Below are 24387 nucleotides of genomic sequence, written 5' to 3' on the forward strand. Positions count from 1 at the left end.
TGTGTGTGTGTGTGTGTGTGTGTGTTTCAGATTCCCGCTGATTGAGGTTGTGCTTCTCAATGTTCAGTATTCAGCTTTCAGGTTGATGGTTCAATTGATATTTCTTTCCCTGCTGTGTTTATGTGTGTCTGTGTTTGTATGATGTGCATCTACTGTACGGTGTATGTGTGTGTGTGTGTGTGTGTGTGTGTGTGTTAGTGCTAAACTGCTAGGTTTTGGCTCAGCAATGTGAATCTCACTCCCTCTATTCGCTCTCTCACTCTCTGTTTCCCAGGGGTGCAGTGTGTGAGTTAGGAGGAGGTATGACTTGTCTTGCTGGGCTCATGGTAAGTGACACACACACGCACACGCACACACAGATACAAAGATATCTGTGGGAGAAGTTGACCCTTTCCAATCAATAAACAAACAGCATGGGCACACAGTATCCATACCTATTAATATACATATTAACTTCTTGTGTGTGTTTTTGTACCTTCTCAAGTGTATGCATGCACACTCTTTACCCACATTATTAAATCAACAGTAGGTCACATGTCAACTCTTTAGTCTGTGCTTAGCTCCTCACTTGTTGAATAACTCCTAAAATCCTGGGTGTACACATCCTAAGTCTCCCAGGTTTGTGGTCAAAGTATAATTAACAATGTGTATTACTGCTGAAAACAGCTCCTACATTTCTGAACAGTTAGTGGAAATTCAGAAGACTCCTAAATGAGTACAACCTAATCATGGTCGTTTTAAGAACCTACTTCTGGCAATCTGGCTCAGTGTCTTTAAAAGATTCTAACAACCCTGACCTTTTAAAAGCATTGTTTGAAGTATATGTTAAAAGTACATTGTTTCATATGCAAGGTTTTTCTGATGACAGTAGAGTTAGTTACATAAGGAATAAAAAAGACAGCATCCTGTCCATTGTTAGATTACTCTGGAGTTGGAATTTATGTCAGGTATGTCTAGATAATTGCACCATTGAAAGATGATGATGTGTTTATTAACTGGAACAAATGTCAACACAAAGCTAAGTTTCCTGGCTGGACAACACTTGCTATGTCTGTCTGTCCCTGTAGACTGTGACTCTGTGTCATATTCACACATTTAATTTATTACAGCATGTAAGCTCACAGATACAATTTTTTGTTTGTTTTATCAATTAGCTTTAATTTGCTTTCCATTTTAAATTGGTCAAACACATTCCTTAACTGTTAATATGTATTTATATAGTATTCGGTCCGCTAGCTATTTTATTTTTATGTTGAATTGAACAACAAGGACTCCAACAAAGGTCATTCATGAAACACAACACATCCATAGTAACAAATTCAACCACACTTTTTCTCTTAGCTTAAGAGTTCTCTGCTTAGCAAAACTTCTACTCAGCAGCATTGTTAAATGTCTTAAGAGAAAACATTCAGCTAGCAACTTAAGATGCCATTAAGGCAGACTCGATGGTAAAATAAAATAATTAGTGAATACCCCTCACACTTGATTGTATGAAAACCAGAATCACAAAAAAAACACAGTATAGGAGCATTGATGCATCTTATCACAGCACCTACTTGCTTACCAACTTGTTTGTTAAATTAATGGCAAATTGGAATTAACGCACAATAATTACTGACAAAACACTGTCTGAATATTGCAGGTTTGATATGGATGTGCGGGCAGCTTTTTTTTCCCAAACAATTTTATATTTTAAGAATTTTAGTACCTTGTATGTAAAACCAGTCTTTAAGATTAACAGGATTACTTTTGTATCCAATATAATGATTATAATATGCTCTTTCATTATGTTTATCAGCACACTCACACAATCATCAGACCACCTGAGTTGTAACTCCTAGCTATATGAACTACCTTGGGTCATAAAGGCTGTCGTGTATTGACACAGCACACACGCACACTGACACACTCAGATATATCACAGTCTGTCAGCCATAGGGTTTATTAGGCAGGGTCTTAAGGGCCCCTCCACATAGCAGGCGTCAGTGTCCCATCGATCTGCTAGATGCCATTCTGTGTTGTGTTGTGTGACTTCTACGTGTACGTTTGTATGCGTGTGTGTGTGTGCGTGTGCGTGTGCATGTGTGTGTGTTTGCATTCCCTACGGCTGGGGTGTGTGTGAGAAAGCTTGGTTTTATCTCTTGGCAGTCAATACACCATGTTTTGACATTGGTAGCTTGAGATGGAATCCTTCCTTCACACCTCTCCTTCTCCTCATCCCTCCGTCATCCGTCACTGACACTACATTCAACTTTTTTTCTCTGTTGTCCATGTGAACAGTTCATTCATTATTCCTTTAGTTGTTGCATTTCTTCCCTCCCTTCCACCCCACTTTTTGTCATCATTCATTCACCCCCTTCCTTAATTCTTTATTTTCTGTTCTATAACATTTTTAGGCCCTGATTTCAATCCCCCATTCCTTAACTACACATCGTCCAACAGTGTCCTGTTAAACTGCACTCTAGATTTCAGGATACTATTATATGTAATTCCCCATCTTCATGCAGATGATGTAGACCAACCCATCACAGGAAGCATCCATCCACAGTACCTTGCCACATGCAATCAAATCAAGATATGTCAACATTTGTAGCCTCAACTTAACCCCAAACTAGATTAAATTAAGCTTCTATTGGCAGAATTGAAGCTCATGCCCTGGCCATTTCTGAGGCATAGTTAACCCCCTCTGTCCCTGGCTGTCTACTCTGCCTTAAAGCTATGATCTTTTTTACATGGATTGCACTGACAAGCCTGGTGACGTTTTTTAGCCACCCTACACTCGTGGCTCTAGGGATGGCAATGTTGGTCCGTTGTTCAGTCGGACCATCGCTCAACAACTATTGGAAATAATTTTGTGCAGTCTTTTATGGTCCTCAGAGCAAGAATCCTAATATCTTTGTTGATTTTCCAACCACCTTGCGCCACCAGCAGGTCAGAATTTCCCAAATTTTTCATCTAGTACCAACATCAGGCTGACAATTTTGGTTTAAAGTTAAATGTCTCAACAACATTTAAATGGCTTGCCTTGAAATATGGTAAAGACTAGAGATGGCCCGATACCATTTTTTGCTTCCCGATACCAATTCTGATACCTGAACTTGTGTATCGGCCGATACCGAGTACTAATCCGATACCAGTGTGTCATATATTTTATTATGTTTTAACAACTGTATACTACTATCCCTATATGGATGTGATATGATTTCTATCTTTGTTGTCGGTCTGGCTCAGGTTAAACTCTTTGTGAAACATGAATGCCACAGAACTTTCTTTTATTATGCAGTTTGACAGTCAGTTATAATGGAAAAAGAACATAAATAAACTACTTTAACGTAGATTTTCTTTAGGGCTTTAATACGTGGTATCGGATCGGTGCATAAACTCCAGTACTTCCCGATATTGATACCAGCGTTTTAGGCAGTATCGGAGCCGTATCGGTATCGGAACATCTCTAGTACAGACATTGATGTTAATAACATTCCTATCAGTCTCAGCTATACTTTGTGTATAGTGCTAATGAGCAAATGTTAGCATGCTAATATGCTAAACTAAAATGGGGAACATGGTGACCATTCATGCATGGTCATTGTGAGTATGTCATGAGCTTAAAGTACTGCTGTGCCCAAGTACAACCTAACAGAGCTGCTAGCATGGCTGTAGACTCTTAACCTTCTTTCTTCTATTCTATTTTGACGTCACAAAATATAGTCACACGTCATTTAATATGGTCAGTTAAGAAAAAAATCTAAGTTATAAATCATTACTCAAGTGCAAACACTATGAATCAGAAATGATACACTACGCAATAACTTCCTAAAATAATTCACTTGTAAATTACTTGACAAACACTTAATAATCAGTAACAAAACACCTCCAAATTAACTGTAAATTATTTTGTCTGTAAATATTGTGTTCGTTCTAACCAATCAGCTATCGGGGTGCCTCAGGGAAGAATACTTGGTCCCCTACTCTTCCTAGAAGAGTGTATTAAACACTGTAGAAGTGCTGACTTTTGTGTTGCACAATGCTTCATTAGACAGATGGACAATTTAACAAATTACACATATTAGCAAATGTATGAATATAACAAATCTTTAAAATTAAACGACAAAATACAAATTTCTGATCTGATGCCACTATCAGCAGGATGACATAATTTGTCAGTGGCTTCCAAAACTGTTACAAAAACTGTTGAAAAATAAGTCAGTTTTATGACATGACAATGCAGTGGTTAAGGTTTCACCGGGTTTAGGGAAACATCATGGTTTGGTTTTAAATTACTTTGTTGTCATTGTTACAATAATATACTTGGTTAAGGTTAGGGAACGATCCTGCTTTTTTCATGCCTGAAAAAAAAAAAAAAAGCGTTGACTCAAAAGGTATGGTTTTTGGTTTCCGATATGGATTACGTACTTCACAGCGGCGTACAGTTCGACATTTTGATAACCTTTGTTTAGATTAAGATGTTTGTGAACATTTTCTAGAACCTGACTGACTATACATGTGTGTATAGTGGTTTTGGAGGGTGGAGGGTTGTTGCAGCATTGGGCTCCTGATCTTTCAGCTGGATGCTCTGGTTCAGCCTGGAGGTCCCTTCCTCCACTTGAGCAGATGGTGGGACGCACAGCACTCAGTGACCCTCTCATACACCCTGCAGGGCCTTAACATGTGTGTGTGTCTGTGTGAGTACATGTGTGTCAAAGCATGTGTGTGTGTTCTGTTTGTTACAGAAATGTTCATACACTTGATATGCTACATGCAATATGAGTCAAGATTGCAGTGAATCAGCCATATAGGATTGTGTGCATACCAACACAATAGCTACAGTACCTGAACTGACACACACACACACACACACACACACACACACACACACACACACACACACACACACACACACTCCTTAACAGAAATTGACAGCCTGACACACACTTGATATAAAAAAGGCATCTGCAAAGAAAAGAGAATGTGAAATGATGAGATTATAGTAAAGCACACACCTCTATATCTATATCTCACGCACACAGAGACACAGCGCAGCACAAAGCTTTCTATCCATTCTCCCGTCTTGCTCCCTCTCTTTCTCTTCGTCTCTCACAGTCTGCACCGCAAAGTTATATGAAGGGCATCAGGCAGGCCCGGCGAGCCGAGTGCAGAGTGACAGCGGCGAACGGAGTGATGGCTCGGCCCGATAAACACCCGCAGTGAAAAGGCTCTGCGCTTGCCATCATCCCCTGTCACAATGCAATTACTGAACAGAGTGATAGCAAGATAGCAGCCCCCACCGCTAGCCACAATGATAAAAGTATTGACTGATTTGATTGAATGATTAGAATAATGCAGACATAAAAATGGGGTGAAGATAGAGAGGGAAATGGCACGGAGGAGAGGGAGCAATAGTAAGAGAGGGTGGGGCGGGCTGGCCTGCCAAGAGTGAAGCTTTGTAGATACGGTTATGTCATTATTTTGTGTGTGTGTGTGTGTGTGTGTGTGTGTGTATGTGTGTGTGTTCAGATGTTTGCTTCATCTAAGGGTGATTTTGGTTTTTTTCTTTTGTTTCATTTCTCTTCATGTCTCTTTCCTGTGTCTCTGTCTCTCAGGTTGCCATTTGTGCTGACGTGAAGGAAGTAATGCTATCAGATGGGAACGAGAAGTCCATTCAGAGTATCCTTTCATCATCCTCTCTGCTTCTCTTTTTGTCTATCTTTCTATCTATGCCTCATTCCTCTAGCTCACATGTATTTACATCCATTCATATGGATTCATTTATGTGAAAACTTTTGTCTTATTTATTTAAATTAGATTATTCAATTATTCAGTTTGTTTGTGCATTCCTATACACAAAAAGATCAGGCAGATTGTGGTTTTCGGACACATCCCATTGAAATAAAATTTAGTGCAGTGTAAGATTTCACGTGAAAACATGAATTTCACATGTGCTTTTTAAGTCTGTGAAATACACTCAGTTTCCACAAACTACAGCCTCCAAAGATATTCATTCAGTTGAACCTTTCTTAAACAGTTTCAGCAAAAACTAAACATTATATCCTAGTTTTAGCTAGGTGTACCTAATAAACTGGCAACTAAATGTATATTATATACCCCAATAAAATGCAAATTTGCAACCCCTTAAGTAGTAATAGTAGTGCTTAATCAGTCATTAATCATTGTCTATTAAACATCATAAACATCTTGCAATCTAAACCATTATTATTGGTAATCAATTCTGCTAGTATTTTAATCTCTTTCATGCTATGTGATCAAGATTCATTACTTATGTGCTCTATTTTTCCAGTGGCTCTGCTGTAACCGTGGTGTCTCTTTTAGGCAGAATCATAAAGAAAAAGTAGACAGTGTGCTGTAACCTTGGTGTTTCAGCCCTGAAATCAGAGATTGGGTTGGAGTGAAGGAAGAATAGCGATCCACCTCTTTTATATTCAGGAATAAGCAGCAGATGGGGCACTCACAGTGACAAATACCCAGCACTGGCACTCAACATGGCATCTACCAATCCTAGCTGTCCACAATGCCATGTTAAGAGCATAGTAATTGCCATCCTGTCAGATTTAGTTTAAGACTTCATCTAATGCAAAGGCTAGGGTAAGGGCTTGATGAGTGTTTTAGAAACAGGAACAATCAAGGTTTGTTTAAAATATTTTTGTGTGTGGTTAAGGTTTGGGCCTATAATTACAATTTTAGGACAAATCTTAAGGTGAGATTTTTTTTGCCAACATTTGTTCTTTGAGTGGGTAATTGATCAACTTTGTCAGCTTGAAAACCATATTGCTATTCTTTACTACCCATTTTACTCTTCTCCCTGTCTGATGTCCTTTCCCACTCTTTTCTTCCCATCTTCTTTCATCATCCTGTCCTTTTTTCTCCATTTCTCCATCTTGCTTTATTCACTCAACAACTGAACAGACAAGAAAAAAAGCTCTGACTGTTACAGTTGTTTCATAGAAGCAAGAAATATAAATACACATTTCTTCCCCATTGACCGACATGGCTTCTCTATATTTAGCTGTGCTTACAATATCTCAGTCTACAATGCTCCTTTACTGATCACAATAAGACCAAACAATAACATTACGGAGCCTGTTACACACACACACACACACACACACACACACACACACACACACACACACACACACACACACACACACACACACTTGGGCACACAAACAATACACCATTGACCGACTGCTTTGTTTCACAGAACAAACACGGAGAGAATTGTAAGTGAAATCATAGCGAGAATGGATTGAACACACACAGAAAGAGAGCGGGAGGGTTAAGAAAGACAACAATAATTTGCTCTGGGCTCAGCCAAATTGTCCCATTCACATACTGCAGGCACTGTGTGGCATTTCCTCCCTCTGAGGAAGCTGTTGGTCTTAGCCTTGTGCTAATGGTTACTGTTTGTCTCACATGCCCTTATTGTGCGGCCTGTGTTACAATAGAAAGAGATAGTGGGTTGTGATATGGCTCAGTTTTATACAGTGAAATGGATGAGGAGATAAGCAGAAAAAGAAGTTATGAATCAACGACATGTAGTTATATATAGGGAATAGAGTTTTCCCTTTCCTTAGAAATTGTTGACCTCATTTATAGTACAGAAACACACACAAACACCATGGAGAGGAGAGACTGTTGCTGTGACCTTGAATACTCATGTTGAAAATCCATTGAAATGTTCCATTAAGAATGATTGATGCATGCCATTGGCTGCTTCTTGTCTACTTCACCTGATGGGAGCAAATATTCCTCCACTCTTTAATGTTCAATAATACTCAAATCTGTCTCTCTCTTTCACTTCTTCCTCTTTATTTCTGTGTGTGTGTGTGTGTGTGTGTGTGTGTGCTGACCTCTCCCCCAGTGGTGTGCTGGTGATGAGATTACAGTAAGCTGCTCTGCTCTTCGCCCTGTCATCCCTATGCATAATACACTGATGCACAGGTGTCCAGCATGTGCGACTGTATATAAATGTGTGCTAACCTGCATGTTATTGTGTATTTGTGTCTAAGAGGCCTCTTTGATTTTGGATCGTCTCTCGAGCTATCAATCCATCTATGAACTTATCACTCATTCCTGCTCTGTCTCTCTTGCTCTCCGTCTTTGTCGATTGGATTTGTCTCAGCTCTTTGCAGACTTTAAAGACAAGGAAATCCTAATCGAATTGCTTTGAAACTCCACAAGCCAGTGTATTACTAGGCAACTTGACATCAATCGCCCTGCCTTTGTGTGCGTTCATCTGCACGTCTGTGTTTGTGTGCAATAGGGACAGTGTGAGTTTGTGTGTCTGTGGTTAAAAGCTTTCCCATTGATGCAGCCGAAGGGTGCTGTGATCTGCTTCTGCAGGTTGGCTCTCTATCCCTGAAGATCATCTCTGCTCACTCATGCTGTCTCTATGTTGGTGTCTACCATATGTGTTTTTACCTAAAGAGGGTCTTGATGTATCTCTTTTGTGACATGACACACCACTCCAAAAATCTGAATATCGTTTGATGGGACAGTTTGAATCTCCTGATTAGTAAGGGAATGTGGATGGTAGAGGTAGATGACCAATGTTCTTTCCTCCATCCTAAAAGCCATATGTTTTGTGTTTCAAACATGCGGCAGTATGGTTCACACAAACATTGTTATGATATTTGGCAGTACATTTGGATTTGCATGAAATATTATTTGAATTAGCAAATATATATTAAATACACTGTGTAGTGGTGGTTTTAGCAAGTTTTTAGCAAACATTTTTATCTGTAGAAAAATACTATTGGACAAATCTGGTGAAAATTGGTGTAGCCTCTGTTTTGACCATTTTTCGTAGACACAGGCCATCTTCGCATTCTAAACATGATGGCTTTACTGTAATTTGAATTTCAGCCCACTAACTGCAAGGATTCAGTTTGTGATTTGTATCTACTGTAAACATATTTGGCCCAATGCACTGTATGAATAGAAAGAACATATATTTAGTATAATATGGGATCTTCAAGCATTTTCCTACAGTTGAGGATGTAATGTGTGTGTCTATGATGAATCCTTGACCATGGCATGTCAGATGTACGAGGGCTGGCTGAGAGAAACAGGCAAGCTGGAAAGTTTGGGTCAACACAGGTATCTGCCAGGTGAGCCTATTTCCTTAGCTCTTTATCTTTCTATTTACCATGTTAGATACCTAAACCTAATCATCACCAGAATATCAAGTCCTGCACAGTATTTGACTTAACTATTGGCTGACATTTTCACTTGATAAACGTGAAATTGTTTTGTTCAGTGCCATTATCAATACCTGTAATTGATGGTTTTGGACCAACACATCTTTACACCATTGTATTGTATAATTCTCTTTTATGAATTATATTAATCGCAAACTTAAAATACAATCAAATCAGATTTTCATGTTGAATAAATGTCAACTTCATACAGTTTGTCTTTAAATATCAGTAAGATCAACCCTTGTTAGCTACATACTGTAATATCCATTCTTTAAGTATAATTTGTGTGTTTACATGCACACAGTCATCCAAGCAAAATGATTCCCTTTTGATAGAGCTCCAGAAACCATCAAGATAACTTTACACTACACACACACACACACACACACACACACACACACACACACACACACACACACACACACACACACACACACACCTCATATGCAAGGACGGGCTAAAACGTATTTAATTGTTGTCCCTGTCTCAAAAAAAGCCATTTTACCATTGACTGAGTGTATTGCTCCCCTATCTCTTCCCTCCTCCTCTCTCTCTCTGTTTCTCCCTCATGCACATATTTACATGAGTGGAAGATGGAGTGAAAAAGTAAACGTATAATTAGGCTACATTACTTTGATTGTTTTCTTTTCAGATTATGCCTGCTGTCATCGCCGCACCACAAGAGAGGGCGAAGGGCATGATGCGATTGGACAAGGGGAGGGAGAGGGAGGGGCAATGTTGCGTGATGGTGTGTGCACATGCATGCGTATGTGTGTGTGCGCGCGTGTTGGGACCTCCTGCCGTGAATCGAGATTGTGTTTCTAGCGGGGCCTAATGTTTTGTTTACTAAGTGTTAATAATGCCTAATTAATAATCCCCCACTCTGCCTAACAGTCTGTGAGAGAGAGGGGAAAATGGTGTGGAATAGGAGATAGAGGAGAAAGCTGTGAACAGTAGAGCCCTTACACAATCCGGAACAACCAAATTATATCCAAAGACAAAGAAAAACGCATGAATCACTGGTAATCTACAAAAACGTCAATGGTGTTTAGTATTGACCAGAAAATACCAATTAGCGCATTGTCTGAGCGCTGTGAGTGATCAGTAACTGAGAAAGACATTAATCAAATACAGACTGGGTGACCGCAACCTGGTCATTGAGATCAGAGAAAACAGGCCGTGTCAGTTCTGCCAACAACAAGACATGGAGACACTGCAACACAGTGTTCATGCCAATAAGATAAAGAGGAAGAGAGAGGACAGTGTGGATGTTGAATAGCAACATGTATGTTTTGTGTGTGTGTATGTGCGTGTGTGTTCACATGGTATAAATGTCAAGTGTCATGTCAGAAGCTCCCTCTCTTTACCTCACATGACATGTCTTCCCTCCCTGACACTTTCTCCAAGTCTCAACGGAAGCGGAAACACAGTGCGTGTCAGAGAGAGCGGTGTCAGGGAGCTCAAAGTGAAAAGAGAAAAGAAGCAGGGAAAGACAAACTGCTGTTGCTCGCTGTGCAGTTTCATGAACACTGGCCTTCTTCTGTCACCGACTGCAAATATTAAACTTTGGTTTTGATTCTGTTTTATGTGTGTGCTTACAGGGTGGTGAGGTGGGACTGTGAGTCAGACATTACGGCACTAGAGGGTCACTTTGATATTGTCATGTGTGCAGACTGGTATGTTCACACACACACACACACACACACACACACACATTCACACATACATATGCTCAGATGCCCGCCTGCCTCCATTTTACACCAAATTGCCTCGTTTTCATGCTTGGTGTCCCAGCAAATGGATGACTTAGGCAAATTGCAAATAATTGCGCTTGACAAGGAAGAAGACACCATAAGATAAAGAAAGAGTTAAGGGCGGATTTAGGGAGGAGTAGAAATGGAGATGGAAATGGAGAGAGAAAGCAACATAAACATAACAATTAGACTATCACTCATTGAAATGTAGATCTCGTGGCCAATTGAGAATCACATCTTTTTTATCGCTCAATTGTACTGTGTGAGGTAGAATGTATCAGGATTTTTTTGAGTATCCTGCACTGTGACATCCTTGGAAAAAAACATGAAGAATGGGAAAGAATTGCATTGAATTGAGATTTTGTATTGCTCCTCTGAAAAGTAATTCCCTTCTTTAACTCTTTGTAGCAAAGTGATAAAAAAGGATGGATTGTGCACCCTTGACTTGTTTACACGCAAGCATGCAACCACCCACCCACCCACACACACCCACACACACATAGTGCGTCTCACTATCTTTGTGGGGACCCGTCATTGACATAATGCATTCCCTAGCCCCTTACCCTAACCTTAACCATCACCACTAAATGCCTAACCTTAACTCTTACCCTCACCCTAACCATAACCTAATTCTAACCCTAATCCTAAAACCAAGTCTTAACCCTCAAACAGACCTTTAACCTTGTGGGGTCCAGCATTTTGGCCCCACAAAGCTGTCGGGACCCCACAAGTATACTGGACACCCGGTTTTTGGACCCCACGAATATAGTTAAACGAGAACACACACACACACACACACACACACACACACACACACACACACACACACACACACACACACACACACACACACACACACACACACACACACACAGGGCTGTAGTGGTAAATAAAAGGGTAAGTACACCTTGCTCATTGCAACTACTGCATCCTGGCCCCAGTCAGTACACACCTGCAGTATCTATTAGAGAGAGAATAAAATGTCTGAGAGATGGAGAATTTTTATATTTTTCAAACTATGCCAAGAATGCCAAGTTGTATTCTTTGACATAAAAAGGATATTAGGACTAAAAATATATATACATGATCAGCATTTAAAGAAAAACTGAAGTTGTGCCAACTAGCCAGGCTAGTCTCAGAGAGTAATGATAGCTTCAAGTCTTTAGCTGTGATTCAGTGCAAAGTGACAAAGTCACATCCTTTGGAGTATCTGGCCTTTTTGCAGTCTCTGGGTGGGGTCTCCAATGCTCCGGTCCCGATATTAGGAGGCCAGAAGTGTGCAGGTGTGGGAGGAGTTAATACAGGAAATAAAGAGGGACTTTACTTTGGCCTCAACAAGATTCAGCAAACCTTTAGAAGACTCTGGAGGGAGAAGCACGGGCTTGCCCAGAGTGTTTCAGCTGAGAGTTTACGCCTGACCTTGACTGGTTGTCGTATCGTGAAGGGAACACTTTGAAGAACCTTACTCTACTTCCTGGTGAAGCTCACTGAGGCAGTTTAAAAAAAGTCTGCAGTGGGAGAGATGAGATGCTTATAGAAAACACATTTACGTCCGTTTACCACCACATCCGCATACTAGCATACACACATGAACAAACAAACACACACGTGCTGGGAAGACATGCTGTTGGATGAAGTGAAACTACTTGACTATTTTCCAGCTTCACCAACACTGAACAAATTTAGCGTGTGTACAGTGTGTGTGTGTGTCTCTTATCTGCACGAGTGTGTGCATGTGTGCTAAGTGCAGCATTACCAAACAGCGTTATCATTATTGTAATGTCATGGTCATTACAGGTAATAGTCAGGTGCAAAACCCAGAGAGAGAAAGAGAGCCGGAAGCTAATAGAGGATATTTTACAGTGGACTATGCATGTGTGTGTACAATAGATAGATGCAGACAGTGTAAGAACAGAGTAAATTGCATGTGAATTTCTGATATCGCAGGTTCTTCAGATTTCCCATTTCTCTCTGCAGATGTATACTTTAGTCATGGGTGTCCGTGGTGTGTGTGCTTCTCTGTGGTGTCTCTCTTTTCTGCGTATGTATGTGAGTGAGTGACTGTGTGATAATTGCAGTGGTGGTGGTTGAAGAGTGATGGCTGACCGATTAACGGGTGCATCATGGTGATGATAACCTGTGAAAAAGGTCAACAATGCGGCTTCCTCTCCGATTAATTATAGCTCCCACCGGTAGCCACGGAACCACCGCTGAGAAGCAATGGAGCAAGGAAAGGAGAAGAGTTTGGTGGAACATTGTGTATCAGCAGTCTTATTATGTGCTAACTTCTTCTAGATATCCTGCCTATCCTTGAAGAGGGGGTATTACGCAACAGTAGAACTGTTGAGTCTTAAATTGGATTTTGCTTTTAGAAATGTAATTTTAGTGGTACCGCTCACTGCTTCACCAACTTTTTAACGTGATAAAATTACACCACTCGAACAAGACATTATAAACTGCCTCTCTGTGTGTGATATATACGACTGTTAGATGTGGTCTCTAGATATAACATGTCAAGGCCAGGTATACAATAGCTGTGCTACAGTTGTGAAATGGCTATATTCAGTATATACACACACAAAACACAGTTATCATTCCAATTGTCACAAAAGTAGGAAAATAGCCCCCAACTGTCATTTTACAGAAAGTCACCCAGTCACCCATCTTACTCTTCCTACTCTGCCTGTTTAACCTATCCAACCAAATAAAGCTTAAGACACGGTTCCCCATCATGAAACAATAAAAAAGGAGGTGTAGAAAAGGATGATAGAAAGAAGACGAGTGAAACAAGTGGATAATGGAGAGAATGAGATGCTAGTGAAATCAAAGGAATGTAAGAGAAAATGTGTTACTCAAGAAAGTGTTTTGCTTATTGTTACTTCACTTGGATGTGTGACCTATACTGTGCAGAGTTTGACATTTTCACATTCAGCTTCTGAAGGAGGAAAGTTTCTCTGCGCTCACCTTAATTCTTATTTGAACATGTTTACCTATGAGCAGGATTTTGTGACATCACAACTAGTTTTGAGCCGATCATGACCCAGTATGCAACTTTACACAAGCGTGAAGCTGCGTTTTGGAACCTCCAGTGCACATACAGTGAACACTGAGAATGGACATGAAGTAGGAGACACCTTGTGTCCAGCAGTGAAACCTTTACAACAAAAAGGTTTAATATTCATTGACTGGATTTTTTAATGAGGACACACACACACACACACACACACACACACACACACACACACACACACACACACACAGTTGCCAGTATGTCTCTCTCTTCCCTTTGATTTTTACCAGGTACATAATAGATGATAAACCAAACAAATAAAGCTCTACTAACCCAAGTGAGACTTGTCTACTTGTGCGTGTGTGTGTGTGTGTGTGTGTGTGTGTGTGTGTGTGTGTGTGTGTGTGTGTGTGTGTGAGACAGTGGGGGGAGAGAGGGATTCCTGCAGTGGGCATGTGGGTGGCAGAGGATCCTTGGCTGGGATGTTGGCATGTCTGCTTTCTCCAAAAGCTGTCCATGTGTGGGCACTGAGATAAAGCCCTGTTTGTGCGTGTGTGTGTGTGTGTGTGTGTGTGTGTGTGTGTGTGTGTGTGTGCGCAGTTTATCTATTTTTGTACTGTAATACCTAACCAGATTACATTAGGAATTTGAACACATTACTGGTACATACAAACACACACAAACCTAAACACTACTCTGTTTAAAGCTCTATGTAGCACAATAGCACAAGCCTACAGAAGGTCAGAAATATGTAATGGCAATCTGTTGCACTTTAGATGAAGTTGAGACAATAAGCGATTGCTGCTGGGTGCTTTCAGAATATGATGGATCAAGAAACATTGGTTTTTATCATTTATATATTTTAATTAATATACAAAAACATTATCACCTTCTGTTGTGGTTTGCCTGTCTGTACTTTCTAACTTAGTGCTTCATCACATTCTGTAGAAGTCAATATTACATCGCTGGTACAATATTTCACTGTAAAACAAATCACTTCATCAAGTATTCTGATTCTTCCGTTGTCAACTTTGTTTCTTTCTTCTCTTTTGCTCATGTTGATTTGTTTCTATCATATAATATGTTTCTGAATTGCTGTCCTTTTTTATTTTATTTGCCTAATGTAGGCATCTTCTACAGCAGCACTTTGTTTTTTAATTTTCTGATAGTGGAATGAAACAGTGTCAACCCTTTTAGTTTTTGCAAACTTGTGCTATATACTGTATGACTACAACTTGAAATTATTAGAATTTGTGTACGAGGTCTATAGAACATTAACCACACTAAAGTAATGAGAACATTATAATATAAAAATATGTAGAGACCTCTGTGTCATCGGAGCTTAATTGCGTCAGTGATAAATATTTGATCAATATAACCTCTGTTGCTCATTCTGATCTCATTCAGGTTGTAGTAGCAGTACTGGTGTTCTTTTGAATTAACATGTATTACTATTTAGAATTGTAGTAATTCTAAACAACAAACAGCTGAAAACATGTTATGCATGTTAACATGTATGTTAATTAATTTAAGATTCATATTCGGTAAATATGAACAAAGAAACCAAGATGCGTCCGGCCTTTTTACCACTTCAACAGGGTTATTCCTGGAAGCACACTTAGTGTCTTTGCCAAGAAAAGTGTAAGTCGCTTTCTAAGAGTGACATTGCACTACACATACATCATTGTATACTGCTTAATAGGATGAAAGAGTGAAACCAGTGTTGTGCTGCCTGATAGTTTTGGTATTAACTGAGTTTTTAAGAGGATCTAACACGCTTACTGCATTGGACTTCACAAGCTCTGTTTAGTGTTAGCGTGTGTTGTTTTGTTTCTTTTTGTGAACGTGGTCACGAGGTTTTGTTACTATTGCAGTCTTAAGTGGCCTCGTCCTATTTTCCAGCACATGTGGTAAGAGGGAATCTCCTGGATGGTTTGAGATTGAATCATCTGAAATCAAGAAAATACATGTCAAAGAAATTCATATAAATTGGAATCGTACTGAAAGGCACTATAAGGTTTACTAACTGACTAATAGCTTAAAGGTTGTCGGTTCAATTCTTGACAGTTAAAGGAAAGTTTGGTTTAGAAACTCTGATCTGATTTTGATCAAACTGAGGATAGTACTGCCTCATATGTTTTTGTTTGGCTCATTTTGGATACAAGCAGTGGTGAAATGTAACTAAGTACATTTACTCAAGTACTCAAGTTGAGGTACTTGAAATGATTAGCCAATGAACTGTTTGGATTAATTCCAGTTTCTAAAATGTCAGAATTGTTCTTAACTTCTAATACTTTAAGTACATTTTCCTGATGATACATACATACTTTTACTTAAGTAACATTTTCAATTCAGGACTTTTACTTGTAACAGAGTATTTTTACAGTTTGGTATTAGTACTAATATATAGCTATGTTCACACCGCAAGTCTTAATGCCTAATTCAGATTTTTTGCTCAGATCCAAAAAAAGTTTTGGCTGTTCACATTACCTTTTAAAATGTGGCCTATATCAGATTCCAGTGTGAACTGTTTGCGGTTTTGAACTGACCCGAATGCGCAAAAGAACAATAACAATGACATCAGACGCAGCACGCTGTTGCACTAAAGTTAGGGAGGTGATGGAGGAAGTAAGCATTTTCGCTTCTATTTCAAAATGTTTGTGTAATGGCAGCCATAACATTAATGAGCAGGTGCTGAGGAGGAGAAGAATGAAGAGAAAGAGCCAAATCGACCGATTTGCAGGGCTGCTACGGGCCTCCACCAGAGTTTCCTCTGGTTTCGCCCTCGCACGCGCTCACACTCCACCTCCCCGACCAGCCCGGTCTCATGGCAGTTCGTGAAATTGTTAGGTTATTGAATCTATTGATTCGTGGAGGGGAGGAGTATGAAAAGCAGAAAATTGGAGGTTGGTCGGGGTGGTGGATGGCTCAAACAATACAGGACTTTCACCCCGGAGAGCGGGGATCGTGTCTGGCGTGTTGCAGTTCCTTTCCGCGTTATTCTTTTCCTAACCTCAACCGTCCCATTGTTGTGGCGTTTCATGTCCCCGTTGTTACGTGCCACAGAGACCGCAGATCGTGTCCCTGCGCCCGGGGATCGTGTCCCCGTGTGGCAGTCCGTCCTGTTGTTGTCACCAGCGTGTGGCGTTTATTTTCCCCGTTGTGGCGTTTAATTTCCCCGTTTTGCATCCCCCAGAGCAGCCCAGTGTCACGGCCGTTCGTGAAATGGTAACGTTCAGAAATTGTGACCTGTACACGAAATAAATGAGAAAATCGTGACCTTTACACGAATCAATAAATCAATATAACGTGACTATTTCACAAACTGGCATGAGACCGGGTTGCCCCGACGGTGCGGGCGAGACGGGCCAGTGGTACGCCCAACCCTGAGGGACAGGGATCCCACCTCAGCCGGCATGCGCCGGCCTTCACTTTCATTGCGCCACGGGATGACCCTCTGACTCGCACACGTGTTAGACTCCTTGGTCCGTGTTTCAAGACGGGTCAGGTGGGTTGCCGACATCGCCTTTTTACGCAAGCCGATCCCCGCCCTGGCGACGCAACGCGGTTGGGGCACACTGAGGACAGTCCGCCCCGGTTGACAGACGCACCGCCCCTCCCCGCGGAGAGAGAGGGCGCAGCAAGGGTTATTGAGGTAAAAGTCGCATCAAATCCGCCTTGGTTGTTCACACTGAGGCCGCATTGAAAAAAATCAGATCTGGGTCTGATTCAGGACCACATATGAAAGTGGCCTGAATCTGATTTGAAAAAATCAGATCTGGGCTAGATTTGAGTATTCACACTACTTCTGAAGAAGTCTGACGGATTTGGGCCACTTTTGCCTGCAGTCTGAACGTAGCCTATATGATGTATGCAATGGGTAGCAAAACCCGAAATGATTTTTTAGGTACAGTAATACTAGTAATATCCTAGTAATGCAAATAAATAAAAAACCCTAATAAATAAATAAATCGTAACCCTTAAATTTCCACTTGAGTAAATGAAGCTTAATAGATGATGTCATGTGTTTCCATGGTCTCACCCTTGCAGCTTTGACGACATCCTGTATGTTCATTTACGTCTCTAAGCAGACAAATATAGCAGCAACGCCCTCTCTCTCTCTCTCTCACACACACACATACACGTTTTGTGCCCTTTGACCTCCAGTCAGTTTTGACTAGAGTTCGCTGGGCTGACCCGGGTGGGAGGGGTCATCATGAGACAATAGGTCTTTGACAGTCTGGGGGCATCAGAGGTTCTTAAAGAGGGAGTCCACTCAATTTGAGAGTACATAAATATTACGCTGGCATTAATAATCTATGACTGCCAACCAAACTAAGCCAGAAAGTCAAACTAACAACAAATGACTTGCTTCCATAAAGCCATGGTGAAATATTACATATTTTTCGTATACATGTATACAGGTGATAGACAAAATATTATTAGGACTTTAAGGAGATACAATCTGAAGTAACTTAACTACAACACTGCAAAGGGTGACTATCAAAACATTATGGATTATTTAATGTGTCATGGTGATAGAACTAGATAATAATGATTTGCCAAATGTCAAAACTGCATAAGTAAACAGAAAGTGGTCACAAGTTAAAACTAACCAACAGGGATACAGTATATAATGGGCAGATACTATGTTTGATTGGCATACCCAATCATAGAGCAGTGGGGATTTCCCTTAAATCTTTAAATCTAAAAGCTTTATTGTATTCCCCTCTTTATTCGCACCATTTTTGACTTGTCTTCCATAAACTTTTATGTGCCCTGTTTCTGTTCAAATTAACAATTCCTGCCCCTGTAATTGTAATCTTAAACTAATGGCTCAATTATCCATAAGAGATACCTGTGTATGACACATTATTTAATTAGCAGTTAAACTTTGGATTTTTTCTGAATGACATGACTTACAGTACATGACTTACAGTAATGGGTAGTTGTTATTAGGCTTACTTTATGCAACATACTGTGTGTATTTATCAAAATGTTGTAGCAGTATACATCTTTAAAGGAAAACCTTTCATCAGCAATGACCGTGGCTCTTTTTTGTTATGAACAGTTGCCCTCTTAATGACATGGTGTCCTTCCCCTGCCCTCTAGTGTCTGTCTGTCTGGGTGTTTCAACTGTTACCTCCACCCATCTAGCTCACTTCCTTGTTTTTCTTACCACTCACTTTTCCCGTAAACTGATATCTGTGGCAAAATAAACCAAACACAAACCTCTCACCTTCCAAGTTAAATAAACTTCGCACCTCTGTCTAACCTTAGAACAATAACAAACTTCACACATACATCCACACATCCTGGTTTCAGTGAGAGCTTGTGGTAGGTCCTGTTTTTTGTGTAGGTATGGGCAAAGATGCAGAGAGGAGATTCTGTGACGTGCACCTCTCTCACTGGGATCAGAGGATTTTGAATGAGGAGAGGTCAAAGGCTGTGATTGGGAAAGTTACGTCCAGATTGCCACTGCGCTGGCCAGTTGGACGGATGTGCAGGATTATGTCAAATCTGTACTGTATTGTTGCATTTTAGTCAAATTACTCCACTTTCATCTGTGATAATAGGCGCACACACACACACACACACACACACACACACACACACACACACACACACACACACACACACACACACACACACCACACTACTATCTTGCATAATGGATTAAAATGTGTCTTTGTGGAAATAAAGACAGGTGTTACTTTGTTTAGAATGATTGGAGTCGATTTGGGCCTGTGTGTGTTGCATTATCTACCATCCCATCTTAAAATTCGCCATATATGTAAAATCATCTTGTTTTCAAAAAGTGAATTATGAAGGGATAAAGAAAGAAACACTTTATTGGCTAATTCATATTTTAATATTTATATCAGTGCTTGAACAAGTTATGGGGAGTTAATTGCTATGACCTCCCCCAACACATAAATGACCATATAAACATTTTTGTCATTATTTAACTCACATTTCTCTTTCTGCTCAAATACTCTAATTCACACAGGCACTCCCACACACACATACAAGCTACAGTACAGTGGTGTTTAATGTACAATGGAACCAGTTAATTAGATTTTAGAATTATTTTCCCTTCTGTGTGTTGTTTTTGTTCTTATATCTTCATATTAACTTCAGAGCACACACTCCAGGTATTAATTCCACAAATTCAAGGTGCTTTTGAAGTATCCCAGTAAAAGTGTGTATGTCTGTGCATGCACACGTGTCTGTTTACTTTAGGCGATGGTATCTGTGCACGTTGGATTTTCTGATGTTCTGCATTCCTCTCAGTGCCTCAACAACAGTCTGAGGTGAATACACATGGAAACTCAAACGTAAACAAAAAGGAAGAGCGTCTTACTCATGCAAATTGTTTCCCCCTTCTTCCTGTTGGTGGATTTATTTGTGAACAAAAGAAAATAAATAGCCTGCTGCTTTATCTGGAGCTGCTATCATAGTAAAGCATTCTAACCTGTCTCTCCCTCTCCCTCTCAGTTTGTTTCTCGACCAGTACAGAGCCAGCCTGGTTGATGCTATAAGGAGATTACTGCAACCCAATGTAAGTATGTGTGTGTATGCATGTGTGTTTGCCTCTGTGTGTCTACTGTATATATCGCTTCTTATCTACTTCCTCTAAATCACCACCCACTCTTCTCAATCACAATTAGGCCTCACCCAAAACCCTATACACATTAATAGTCTGACAGGATTAATATCATGTAATGCTTTAATGCTTATTATGAGCAACTTGAATGCATCGCTCTGATCTCCGTCTTCTCTCTCTTCTGCCTTTCCTTAATCATAAATCCGAGGCAACTTCTCCCTTTTGGCCTCGCGATAAGACCCCACGCTGTGACAGCCGGGGGGGGGAGCAAAAGGCTGGAAGAGATATGGTTGAGGTTTCTATTCATCTGAGGGAAGAGGGGTCAGTTTTAAGTACATATGCCAGACTGGTACAGGGAATATCTGTTTATGAAAAAGAGGTGAAAACAGCACTGGAGGAAAGGAGATAGGGAGAAGAAGGAGAAGCGGACACATAAAGGGATGATGAATTAGAGAGATGGATGGGAAAGATGTAGGTATGGGAAGATGGACAGTGAGGAGAAATGGAAGAAGAAAAAGCAGGAAAGGACATTTGGTGGAAAATACATTTTCATTTTGAATTCCAACATGGGTGTTCTTTGAAAACTTTTATATATGATGAACCAGAAACATGCAGGTTATAATGTCGTTGTCACGTCAACGCCAAGTAATTTCAAGTTTCAAATTACAGAAACAAGTTAAGGAGCAACCTGTCCTTTCATAAACATTGTCACTGTTTCTTGGATTAATCTACAGACCTCACTGTGAACTGTTCTTACTAGAACTATGTTCTACAGAAGAAATAGTCCCCGTGAAAACCGCTGACCATATGTTCTCTGGATAATCCAGCAAACTTGGGACCCTGTTTCTAGAAGGAGATGTTGTATTTTTAATGCCATTTTTAAATGCTGTCAGCACCTCAAATGAATTTCCATTCACTTTAATTTTATTGGGGTGGAAGCAGAAATCTCAGCGACAGATACAGACATAGACAGACAGATTAGTGAGAAAATATATATGTTTGGAAAATAGATGAACTAACCCTTTAAAATCCAGTTTCTTTATTACATTTTTTACAAACAGCAGAGTTAACTAGAAAGACAGAAGGATTATATTATTAATATTACATTCAGTTTGTTGCCAGCAGTGACACGCGTTCCCTTAGCTGACATTTCAGACAGTGACATGCGCAGTAACACCTACAACCAAAATATGTGTCTCTGTTGCAGTTGAATGCAGAAGCTGCTGTTGTCAAATGACAGACATGACATCTGGCCATTGTTGTACATCTGTGTGTTAAGTCTCTCTTCATGTCTCTCTCTCTTTAATCCAGTGGAGATAATTCAGGGGCTAATATGATTTGAGTGTCGGCCATCAGACTGTCGCTGCCACAACAAGCTTTGCCAAATATTTAATAATTTGCTAAGCTGATTAAGCAATTAACAAAGCAATTAATTCTCCCATCTAATGGCACTAATTTGTTGTTTCTGACAAAGGTGCTCCATCCTGTGGGCTGGATCCCCTTAATCAGCTGATTAGTGCTGGGAGTGGTTGTTTGTTTGCTTTTGCTGTATTTTTAGAGAGGGAGGGGGTGAAACTGGATATACAGATGAAAAATCATCTGTCAAGCGTTGTGATCCTGCTCTTTGTGTTCATTTAGCTTGTGTTGTGTCAGTGTGTATCGTTGTTGTTGAACTGTATGCATGTGTTTGTGTGAGCATCCCTCTTTGCTACATTTAATTAAAACAATAATAACATGATCAACATGAAATACAACTGAAAGCTGAAGGATTTCAAAGAAACTTTGAACCTGTTGGTAATCCTCTTAGTATTTGCAGGACGTCTGTGATGCTTGTGCACATACAAACTGTCTCTATCTTTCTGATACACACAACACACAACACACACACACACACACACACACACACACGTACAAGTAGACAAGTCTCACCTACTCTACTCACCCTACTACTACTTCCAGGGTTGGTTGGGTTAGTAGAGCTTTATTTGTTTGGTTTATCATCTATTACGTACCTGGTAAAAATCAAAGGGAAGAGAGAGACATACTGGCAACTGTGTGTGTGTGTGTGTGTGTGTGTGTGTGTGTGTGTGTGTGTGTGTGTGTGTGTGTGTGTGTGTGTGTGTGTGTGTGTGTGTGTGTGTGTGTGTGTGTGTGTGTGTTCTTGTTTAACTATATTCATGGGGTCCAAAAAACAGGAATACAGTATACTTGTGGGGTATGGACAGCTTTGTGGGGCCAAAATGCTGGAGCCCACAACTTTAAAGGGCTGTTTGAGGGTTAAGACTTGGTTTTAGGATTAGGGTTAGAATTAGGTCATGGTTAGGGTGAGGGTAAGGGTTAAAGTTAGGCATTTAGTTGTGATGGTTAAGGTTAGGGTAAGGGGCTAGAGAATGCATTATGTCAATGATGGGTCCCCACAAAGATAGTGAAACGCATTATGTGTGTGTGTGTGTGTGTGTGTGTGTGTGTGTGTGTGTAAAGCTAAACAACAAATGTAATGAGGTGTGAAGTCCCCCATAACTCTACTATGCCACTATTTTCACTATCCAACTCCAGAAGTACTCACCCTCCTCTCCTTTCCTATCCAGGGCACCGCGTTGGTGTTTGCTCCACTGCGAGGTGAAACTCTGAGACTGTTTTGTCAACTGGCCCAGCAGGCCGGACTCTGCGCCTCTCAACACCAGCAGTATGATGCTCAGGTCTGGGATGTTCACTTAAAGGTAAGAAGCATGTCTAAGAATAAAAAAGACACTACACAGTCAGCATGACACCAAAGCCCTGTATCCTGTAAAAAACATTTGAATCAGTCGTTGTTTTGTTAAGAGGGACATACCACAACTGACGTTATCAAAGTCTGCAGGTGTAGGTTGCAAGGTGCTCATAGAATCGGTCATGTGTATGATTGTTTCTCTGCATGAATGAGTGTCACTTTTTCATGAGTTTCACATCAAAGAGTTGTAAGTGTGACTATAATTACAGTATGAATAAAATAATACAATTCTGCATGATCATCAACTGTTTGCTTTTAGGTTGTTTTTAAGAAGTTTTCTGCATTGGCTATCAGCCAAACATCAGTTTCTGTGATGACTTGCTTCATGTTTTAACCAAGGAAACAGTAGTTAAACGATTTTTTCAAGTCCACATGTCAAATGTTTGTTGAAAGAGTTGGTTGGTGGATGTAATCATTCCTTTACTCCAGACTGGCCATGAAGCTATTCCTTCCTAGGGCTTACTACACTGTAAGAAACAGGGAATCTACAGGCTGACGAAGCCTCTTATTTGCTTAGGTTGAACTTTTACAGAGGCTAACAACATATGAGTATTAGTCTCACTTTGCCAGACCTTCCTCCACGGCGCTGCGAAGGAGGGTCTGGCTAGTACACATAGCATTCCGGGATGGGAGAAAAACGTGCTCTGGTTTATTGGCATTTCTTTAAACCAATCACAATCGCTATGGGTGGCACTAAGCACCTGGAAAGCCACGGTGCCGCTGCAAAATAGCCTCGGGAAGGAACTTGTTTTGGTGGAACGTGTACATTCAAAAGTTGTTTTAGTCGTGCAACAGAAAAATCTGATTGAACAGATAGTCTAGCTAGCTGTCTGGATTTACCCTGCAGAGATCTGAGGAGCAGTTAACCATAGTCCTCATAAATCCACCGGAGTTTAAAATTCCAATACAAACAAAACGGAAGGTAACTGACATTCGGCTGAAAATTGTGAAATCCGGCGGAATTTCCGACGGCAACGGAGCAATCCCGGAAGTGGAACGTCATGGATATAGGCTATATTCAAATAGAC

The 24387-nt window shown here is 40.4% G+C and overlaps 1 protein-coding gene across 2 annotated transcripts in view; it reads left to right on the plus strand.

Moving 5' to 3' along the window:
* camkmt (calmodulin-lysine N-methyltransferase) overlaps positions 1 to 24387 on the plus strand; it is a 124619-nt gene that overhangs the window by 90390 nt on the left and 9842 nt on the right. For both annotated transcript variants that reach the window (XR_004895155.1, XM_035991957.1), the window contains 6 exons: positions 275 to 326; positions 5601 to 5664; positions 9062 to 9128; positions 10820 to 10894; positions 20481 to 20544; positions 23178 to 23309. Coding sequence is in view for 1 of the 2 variants with exons in the window: in XM_035991957.1 (XP_035847850.1) it covers positions 275 to 326; positions 5601 to 5664; positions 9062 to 9128; positions 10820 to 10894; positions 20481 to 20544; positions 23178 to 23309 (454 nt within the window). In the remaining variant the exon portion in view is untranslated. The remainder of the gene's footprint in view (positions 1 to 274; positions 327 to 5600; positions 5665 to 9061; positions 9129 to 10819; positions 10895 to 20480; positions 20545 to 23177; positions 23310 to 24387) is intronic.

The sequence above is a fragment of the Sander lucioperca genome, chromosome 15 (assembly GCF_008315115.2).
Source record: "Sander lucioperca isolate FBNREF2018 chromosome 15, SLUC_FBN_1.2, whole genome shotgun sequence".
Classification (NCBI taxonomy): domain Eukaryota; kingdom Metazoa; phylum Chordata; class Actinopteri; order Perciformes; family Percidae; genus Sander; species Sander lucioperca.